This window comes from Anoplolepis gracilipes, chromosome 12 (assembly GCF_047496725.1).
Source record: "Anoplolepis gracilipes chromosome 12, ASM4749672v1, whole genome shotgun sequence".
In the NCBI taxonomy this organism is placed as follows: Eukaryota; Metazoa; Arthropoda; class Insecta; order Hymenoptera; family Formicidae; genus Anoplolepis; species Anoplolepis gracilipes.
The window spans coordinates 5281530-5291247 of record NC_132981.1 but is presented as its reverse complement, the minus strand read 5'-3'; the positions used below and the strand labels follow the sequence as shown (position 1 = coordinate 5291247).

Here is a 9718-nt window from a genome sequence, read left to right as displayed (position 1 = left end):
TCCTTCAGCTATTACGAAATGATATATTCCAAAGTGTCAAATTTTGTTTTTAAGAAGTAATGGAGTAATGTGAATAAATGAAAATCATTGGGAAAAAACAACAATCATGATGTATTTAATTCCACTTTAATTATCTGAAATGTGATAATTAGAACTTCTCATATGTTATTTGTAATTTATCAATTAATTTGATATTACACACAACATTTTTATATAGAAAAAATATAGCTTGCATTTCTACATATACAATATATATTATTAAAAAGTATGCCAAATAAATATTAATTTCTGCTAAATATCATTTTAATATATATATTTAATAAATGCTAATATATTAACAAATGTCATTATATATATAAAATGTGAATATATTAATATACATATATATATTAGTATACATTCTAAATTATAAAAATGAGATTTTTAAACATGTAATACATGTAATGCAATATATGCACGTACATAAATGAATATATAAATTTCAATAATATATATATATATATATATATATATATATATATATATATATATATATATATATTATCGTAATGTATATATTTTTAATTTACATTTTCTATTTAGATTATTGTCTCATCGAAAATAAAATCTGCATATATAGGATATAGGATCCATATCGATGCATAGACTTGGTTGCTTAGTAACGAGGTCTTACAAAACAGATCCTCTAAAATGTCAAACTAACTGAGTTGTACAGACCTAGGTCAGCTGACGTGAGACTATAGACAGTACTATCATTATTATTATTATTGTTCGTGTTATATTTTGCTATAGTCTTTGAAAAGACATCACATAGAATAATCTTTCTACGCGTTTTTATAAATCAGTAAAAATGGTAAGTTTATTCATTTTAACTTTAATTCACCTTAGTTAACTTTAATTTTAACTTTTATATTAATTTTGCTTTTTCATCAGTCTTATTACATATCTTTATTATAAATATTTTTATATATTTTTACATGTGTACCATAATAATAATTTTTTAAAACTATTATTGCCAACAGATATAAATATTAAAATTATGATATAATGATAAAATTTTTTTCTCTCTTTATTAAGTTTTTATAATTTAATGTATATCTTATATATAAAAATTACTTGACGCAAAGGGTCCCAAAAAGGCAAAAGGAAATGCGAATGCTAATGTTGATGGAGTAGACACAACGAAAATGAATAGGGAACAATTGGAAATATATGCTCATAAAATATTAGAAGAAATGGAACGTGAGAGAGAGGAAAGAAATTTCTTTCAATTAGAGAGAGATAAATTGCGAACTTTTTGGGAAATTACGAGACATCAGTTGGATGAAGCGCGAGCTACAGTCAGGTACCTTTGACTTGATCGTCGAAGCGCTTTTTTCAATATAATATAAATGTATTTGCATAATTTGCATATAGAAATAAAGAACGCGAGAAAGAGGAGATGGCAGAGAAGCACGAGGCCGAGCTCAAGTTATACAAGCAGAAAGTAAAACACTTGATGTACGAGCATCAGACTAATTTGTCCGAGAGCAAGGCCGAGCATCTGGTTGCTCTCAAATTGGCACAAGACGATCACGTTGTGCAAGAGAATGAGCTTATTAAAGACAAAATAGAATTCAAGAAAACGCAGAAGGAACAGGAATTAGCGTACATGAATAAGATACGCGCGTTGAAATTGGTAAGATGCACGTGTAACATAATTTGATGAAAATTATATATTAAATTCTAGTAAAAAAAATGCTGCTTTTTCTTATAATGCAGCACAATTCGGAGGAAATGAAGAATATGATGAAGAAATTTGAGTCTGAAGCGACAGAATTGGAGCAAAAATACGAACAGAAATTAACCAGTCAATACGAGTCTTTAACGTTGAAGCATCGAATGGAAATTACAGAAGTGGAGGAGAGAAAAAACGCGCAAATTGATAATTTGATAAAAAATCACGAGAATGCATTTGCCGAGATGAAAAATTATTACAATGATATCACTCTTAATAATTTATCGTTAATTAAGAGTATGAAGGTAAAGTCTGTTGTTAAATCTCGCAATTGCAAAGAGATAGTGATTTGAAAAGATTTCCAATTAATATAGAAAATGTTTTAACAGGAACAAATGGATGCGATGAGAAGTAATGAAGAACGTATGAAAAAGCAAGTGCGAGAATTGACAGCGGAGAATAAAAAATATTCAACTGATTTAAAATCTTTGCAAGAAACGAGTTCCGAGCTTAATCGTCAGCTTGCAAATTATGAGAAAGATAAACAAATTCTAGCTGTTAGTATATCTGAAATGTCTTTCATTATCTTTGTTTTTTTAACGATGTTCTTACAAACGGAGATGTTTAACTGAGTTAACGATATTTTTAGAATACGAAACGGAGATTGTCCACAGTGGCGAAGGACCTAGAAAATTTAAAATGGGAAAATGAAGTGCTTGAATTGCGTTTTGAAAAAGTAAAATTATATAATATATATATATATATATATATATATATGCATGTGATAAAAAAAGCATCGATAAACGATGATCTTTTTAATATTATTTACCTTTAATATTATTTAGTGTCAATCCGAGAGAGACGAGTTACATTCTAGATTTGTTTCCGCTATTTTCGAACTGCAACAGAAAACAGGTTTGAAGAATGTTCTTTTGGAGAAAAAATTGGAAAAATTATCAGAGTTACTGGAACAGCGAGAAGCGCAGATCAGCGAAGTGTTGGCCGCAGCTCAATTAGATCCTGCGACAGTGGTCAACGTGAATAAAAAATTAGAGGTATATATGCATTAAGCATGATCTCGTTACAATTAAATCTATTTGAATTGCATACTGTCATTTTGTTTCTTTTCCTTGTAGGATATGCTTAATAGAAAAAATACTGCAATACAAGATTTGCAATATGAATTAGCAAAAGTCTGCAAAGCACACGATGACTTATTAGCGACTTATGAAAGTAAATTGCAAGAATATGGAATTCCCAAAACTGAACTTGGATTTCAGCCTCTGAGGATGAGGATAGCCGGTGCGAAATTGGGTCTAAGTCCAGCTTTTGTTACTGCGAAACAATAATACACATTTTATAATTATTTATATATATAATTAATTTTTATGACAACTTTATATAGTCTTATCTGAAAAAAAATCGCGCCGTATTACTATTACTATGCACATTTTAATGAAAAAGCTATGACAGCATTTTTGTTATTATATAGAATGATCAATAATATGCGCATTTGATGCATGTAATGATACCTTTCTCATTGAAAAAGAGAGAGAAAGGAAAAAAAACACCTGAAACATCATTTTTAATATAATTAATATACATATATAATTTTGATACAGAGTATTTTTATTCTGTAAAACGAATACATTTTCAGCATACGCGTGTTTCCAAAAATTACATAAAATTATCACAGAGAATGTACAAAGTAGATCGTACCGATGCCTGGAAGTTGTATAGTCTCGATAATTATTTATAACAATTTTTTTTTTGCTTGTAATCGCATCTCTTGTCACACAGTTAGCGTTGGCTGAATGAAAAATCTGATATTTTATTCGGTTCACTTTTTTATCGTATAATTCTATTACTAATAGCACAACTTTCTTTTTGCGCTTCAACATTTTGTCAGATATCTAACAACTGGCAGGCAACAAATACATTGAAGATACATCCATATATAGATATTAACATATAGATATTAGACACACTGACTAGTACTAACTTGTAAAACACTGTAAGTCAGATACATCAGGTCACATGGTTATAATAAATTTCAAACACTGGCTTTATATGTAAAATATTTTTTTCTGTCCGCAGTTTTTCGCACAGTAGTCTGTAAACTTTTTTTTCTCTTTGTAATACTTAACGGTTAAGTGAAGAAATAATTTATCATTTGCTCACAGATTTGTAAATATTATACAACGTCTTGTATATATATAATTTTATAATACATATATAGATGTGTGTGTGTACATATATATATATATATTTATATATATAATGTTTATGTGTATATTAAGAATTTTGGCACAATAAGAAATAGAATCACAGTTGAAATCATTGTACATTATAAGACTTATAGAGATGGTTGTCAATATATCGGTTTTGTGAAGTATTTATATTACACGTTCGCTACGATATGAAATACACATTGAAACGTGTAAACACAATCAATCTGAAACCCCACGATATTAGGCTACCATGTTATAGAAAACGATAAACTATGAAATAATATCAGAAAATCCAGTTTTCGGAAAAGATCTCACGTCAAAGTTGACGGGCTTAGCAACCATCAGATACAATTCTGAGCACTCTGAACAAATTTATAGAATTTATCCGTACGCGTCTTTCTTTTTTTTTTTTTTTTTTAATATATTAGGCTCTCTTGATCGCCACTTTATTCGAAAGGGATAGCCGATATCTCTCTACGCTTTCTTTGTTTTCTTTTCATTAAATTTTTACGGCCGTGTCGAGTTTGTATCGGAATCGTAGAAAAAATAAGCATCTGTTTTAATTTTAGATATGAGTGGTCCTTTGTTCCATTGTAAACCTTTTCCTCGCGAGTTCTTTGAAAGGTTTCCTCGCTCGCTACATTTAGGTGCATCGATTTCTAGTTTACGTGCGCACACTAAATTTAAATAAGAGCGTAATATATGTATGCGCAAAATACTAAGCGCATTTTGATGCATTTACATATATAAAATTTAATGTGATGCAGCAACACACACTTTCATTGAATTTTACTACTGGCAAGATGTTTATGCATTTGTATGGTAAACAAACGGAAAGATGAGTATATATGTATATTATCTAGGCAGAAAGGCAAGATATACACTTTCATGTAGTTTATATTAATTACCATATTTCCATAAATAACGGAAATAAATATATGTATGATGATTCTTCGCATAGAATAAATATACATATTTCCGATTTGATAAAAATTGATAAAGTAATGAAATATTGAATTGCAAATTTTGATATTAAAAAAGAAATAAGAAATTCTCATTCTCTTTTATATAAATTAATTAAAAATTCTCTCAAGAAAAAAATACATATACAGATGTCGTTTTTTTCAAAAATTATGTAATTAAGTAAAAAATGTGTAAATATATATACCTACATATATGATGCAACGCAAATATGTTCTGTTTATGCTCGAAAGCTTTGATTCTCAATTTGTTCAACTCATTATCCTCCAGTTTGGTAGAACGTCGGCGATCAACGTAGAAAAGTATGTTGTTACATTGTAAACTACGGTTTCGCCAGCGGCCAAAATGGCCCCGAATGAGCCATAAGTGCCATAATCTATTATGCTATGATTGCACGCGGATAAGACCGCTAGATCCTTGCCTGGGCCCTTGCCATCGTTATCCGATACAAAACTGATTCTGTGACGCTTGCTGCGCAAGTTATACTTGCACCAGACAATATTATCGCTCGTCACTACGAAGACAACGTTGTTGTACCTGCCGGCGAAGTAATCCATCGCCGACAGGTAGTAACTTACCGGTGCGGGCCTCGTCTTCAGTTTCTGCCAAAGATAATCCACGTAATCGGTTCGACGCACATGTACACTGACGTAAGTTGGCGAGGACAAGTTGAACTTTTCCGCCACGCGTCTCAATACTTTCTCCGCGTAGATCCTTAGACTCGGCTTGAACGTGAATTCCCGTCGTACGTCGTCCAGCCATACCAGTATTAAGGACCAATAAGCCGCATGCCTGACAGAAGAGCGCAATTATTTTTCAATTTTATTCACAAATTTATATACAAAGATTAACACGAGTTATATTTATTCTATTACATTTCCCGCGTGCTAAGCAGCGATAATAAGTCTGTTTAATCTGATTTCATAATCAATGATGTGACACGTAGAATCTCTCTAAAGACTAACCTGGGTATAATGATGTTCTGTTCCGTGCTGTTCCACTGACTGAGCGAGTTGACTACTTGCCCGACGTCCAGGGTGCACCTGCCGATGTAGCTGAGCGGCGGGATACTAAGATTCTCGAAGTGCTCCTCCAGGGTCTTGAGGATGCAGCGCGGCATAAACGGCTCCAGGCCGGTCCTACGAGCGGTAGCCCACACGGATGCGTACTCCCAGATCTGATTGCCCAGTCTCCCGCCCTGCACCGCCGAGACTATGCCGTACTTGGGGCAGGGATTGTTGCGCCATTCGGGCGCCGGTGCCCGGACGTTGGACGTCTTCAGGGTCGTGCGACAGAGCGCCTGCTCGTACGCGGAGATCTTCGTGTGACGCGCCAGCGGAGACGACGTGTCATACATGGGAAACAGGAAGACGTGGATGCCGAAAACCACTAACAGCGCGAGAACTATCGCGCTCGCAAGCACATGCTGTTGAGCGTGACTCATTCTTTCTATCTCTATCTATCTCTCTCTCTCGGCGAGATTTTTGCGCCAGGCAATCTTTTTTTATATTTTTTTTTTTCGAGTGACAGGATCTCTCTTTTCTCTACGTACTTGCTTTCTACCCTCTCTTCACTACTCTGCTTTGCCTTCTCGCTTGCTCTGCCACTACTCTGGTCGGCGACTCGCTCTCTCTTGCGCGTACGCTAGTCCGGCATTTCGTATCTACAGGTGTGCCATGTCCTTTGCTTTCCGACGTACATCTTGGCAACGATAAATGAGCGATTAATGAGCGACACAAGAACGATATCGTAGGAGCGTGCCTATCGTGCGTTTAAGGTGATTCGATTTTAAATCTCTTGTGAATATTGAAGCGTGCATAGTTTTAGGGAGCGAGTGCATTGAGAAAAATTAAAGTATAAAAACTTTTTTTATTTATTTTTTTAAGAGAAATATTATTTTCTCTAAATATCTTGAGCTGTATAAGATAGTTTTTAGATAGGTCTAAATGCTTCTCCAAATAAATGTTAAACATAATATAAATGATATCAAAATTTTTATATAAAATCATATTTTTCAATCTTTATGTGTTTTTTTTTCGGAAACTGCTAATCCGAATGTCATTATTTATTTTTAATATCTATCTTATCATTATCATTTTTTAAATTTATTATTATTATATACAGAATTATTTAATTTATTATTATTATGTATTCCAGAAATTATATCAAAAGTTATGATGAAACTTGCAATTAATAATTAAAATACAGAAAGGATTGACTTAACATAAAGCATCTAAAGTGTAGCTCAATATTGTAAAAAAAAAAAATTATTCGGATATATTAAGAAAAAATGTTAAAAAAAAGAAATACAAAGATAGAATTATATAATAAAATTGCCATATGATTTCATAATTTTACATGCCCCTTTAGAAGTGTTCTTTGTGTATTGAATATTACGTGTTAATTTTAAAAATGCAATTGTATCGAAATAATCATGTATTAAAAAACAGCAATCATACGTAATAAAAATATGTAATCGTACGTAATAAAAAAAAACGTGAAAACAGAGTAACATAAAGATAGAAAAATGTCGTAATCGATTTTTAAGTAATACAAATTTATCGCGTATTTTTCGATCTCTCTCTCCTTTTTTTTTTTTTTTTTTTTTTTTTTTAGACAAAACATTTCTCCGAACATATATGCAACTTTTATGAAAATTTAATGTAGATTTCAAGATAAAATATTCTGCCACTATACTCTAATATTTTATACTGAAATGTGTATTTTGGCAAGACTTTTTACTCGATCAATGTATGCGTACACTTTTCTACAAAGTTGCTTTCTGTAAAGAAGTACTTAAAGTACATAGTTTAATTTGGGTTGGACACGATAAAAACTGCTCCTTCACTTTTAGATAATTAAAAAAAGGACATGGTTAACACACCGTCGCTATAGAAAGCTTGATTAAAATCGCATGCAAGCAACGCTATTGTAGCAGATGTATAAAAATTTATAATGCCAGCCATATATAATCATAAGAAAATATTTAAAAAATGAATTGTCATAACATCGGTAACAATATAATTTCGTTGAGCGCGATTTTCAACGTTGACAAATTAAATTATAAGTATTAACTATATGTGACAACGTAAAGTTCATCATTGCCTATTTGAAAAATTGTACAAAGGAAAACTTTTCTTCTTCAACAAGTCGGAGCTGTATTGAAACGATGTTAATAAGTGCTTAATTAATATGGAACAAGGTAATTAATATGGAATATGGAAATAGTGGAGCGGGGAGAGCACGAAACCCTTTTATCACGCGATACTCGTTTCGCAGAACATTCTCATCCTTTGCAAGGTAATATTTAAAAAAGTTTTGAAAAATAGCACACGCTACATATAATAATGCGCGCTGTCATATTTGCCGACGTAACTTCTTATCGATACGAGAAAAGTTTAAAATTTACAGCTTGATAAAAAAACATTATGAAATACGCGACGCGAGACATAAACAACTTTGTGCAATTTATAAATCAAGAATAATAATAGAGAAAGATCTTTTTCCGCGAATTACATGCAAAGAATTTAATTGAGTTTGTGCTCGATTTTCTGCGTAAAAATATAAATTATATACCTCACATATTTTTTCTCGAAATCACTCTCATGAAAAATTCTCGGCGATTTTTAAATAAACGAAACAGAGACGCAATATCTTTCGCTATTTGTTCTCATCGCGAAAACCTATTGCAAACTTGCCACGCTTATATATACACGTACATACGTGTTCAGTCAAAGTTATTGCGTCGCAAGGATAAAAGTTAGATGCGTGACATACATTCTCCCAACTATTATATTAGTATCGAACGCGGCGTATCAAGATAAATCCTTAAAATAGATTTTTAAGAGACAAGAAATTCGAAATCAACTCCTTTGTTCAATACTATAATTATTCCATTGATTCTAATATTGTTGCGTCGCAAAAACTGAACGCTTTCTCATTGCAATGCTGTCGGCTTTGATCGTCAAACAAACTTTTTCTCATCGCGTAATTGAAATTTATAATTTACAGAAAAAAATGATATGAAATTAGAATTAATCCTACTGAAGATTTCCTACAGACACATTTTGTTCTTTTTTTCTGTCCGTTATTAAAGCCCCTATTCTGCCACCATCGAAGATCGAGCTCAACGAATTCACAACCCTCATCTACCCCCGGACATCCTCTAACGCTAACCTCCTAAATGAAGTCTCACTCACCTGTTCCGGCGAACTCAGCTGTGCGATTCGCGACGCACAGGTCGAGCCTGGCGATCAGCCGCGGGTTTAGCTCACTCATGTTTGCCCGGCGTGACGTCCGCGGACGCTTGTTGCACCCTGGTCGTCGCTGTCCTCGGTCTCCGTCACAGGCTTCGGTCTCAGTTGCCGGGCGCAGCCCGTCGTCTCGTTCAGGGCGATCTTTACGCGTCCACCCTCACGCTTCTAGTCGTTCTCTTCTACGACGCGGCGACGTTCCAGGATATTCCCGTGCGCTGTCCGTCCGCTCGGACGGGGATGAGCCGCCATCCTCTCGGGGAGATGTTGTCTCGGGGGTGTGACGTCACTCACCCACAGCCGGCGCGTTACGTATAGATTTTTAATTTCCCTTGGCGCCGTCTCGAACCGACGCCTCGTCGCCCTCTGTCGTTCGATATCGAGTAATTTTACAGTAGCTCTTGAGTGCGTAAAAGTTTCCAAATAATTACATGTCTTTTTATTATGTGCGTGTCTGACGTATATGTTGAAAATTTTATAACTTATATAAATTACTGGTTATAGCAACACACTTCTTTATCAAGTGTCGGTTTTGT

General features: G+C 33.4%; 2 protein-coding genes across 2 annotated transcripts; one reads left to right on the top strand and one right to left on the bottom strand.

Annotated features, from left to right (window-relative positions):
* The first annotated feature begins 600 nt into the window (after positions 1 to 600).
* On the top strand, positions 601 to 3768 carry Gas8 (Growth arrest specific protein 8). Its single transcript, XM_072903601.1, has 8 exons — positions 601 to 853; positions 1128 to 1345; positions 1417 to 1678; positions 1762 to 2022; positions 2107 to 2274; positions 2367 to 2453; positions 2563 to 2772; positions 2854 to 3768. The coding sequence occupies exons 1-8, from the start codon at positions 851 to 853 to the stop codon at positions 3064 to 3066; spliced, it is 1422 nt and encodes a 473-aa protein (XP_072759702.1). The 5' UTR covers positions 601 to 850; the 3' UTR covers positions 3067 to 3768.
* LOC140671896 (galactoside alpha-(1,2)-fucosyltransferase 2) lies at positions 3329 to 9561 on the bottom strand. The gene is made up of 3 exons (XM_072903609.1): positions 9129 to 9561; positions 5895 to 6630; positions 3329 to 5721 (listed from the first exon to the last, which is right to left on the bottom strand). The coding sequence occupies exons 2-3, from the start codon at positions 6371 to 6373 to the stop codon at positions 5181 to 5183; spliced, it is 1020 nt and encodes a 339-aa protein (XP_072759710.1). The 5' UTR covers positions 6374 to 6630; positions 9129 to 9561; the 3' UTR covers positions 3329 to 5180.
* Between the last annotated feature and the right edge of the window lie 157 nt (positions 9562 to 9718).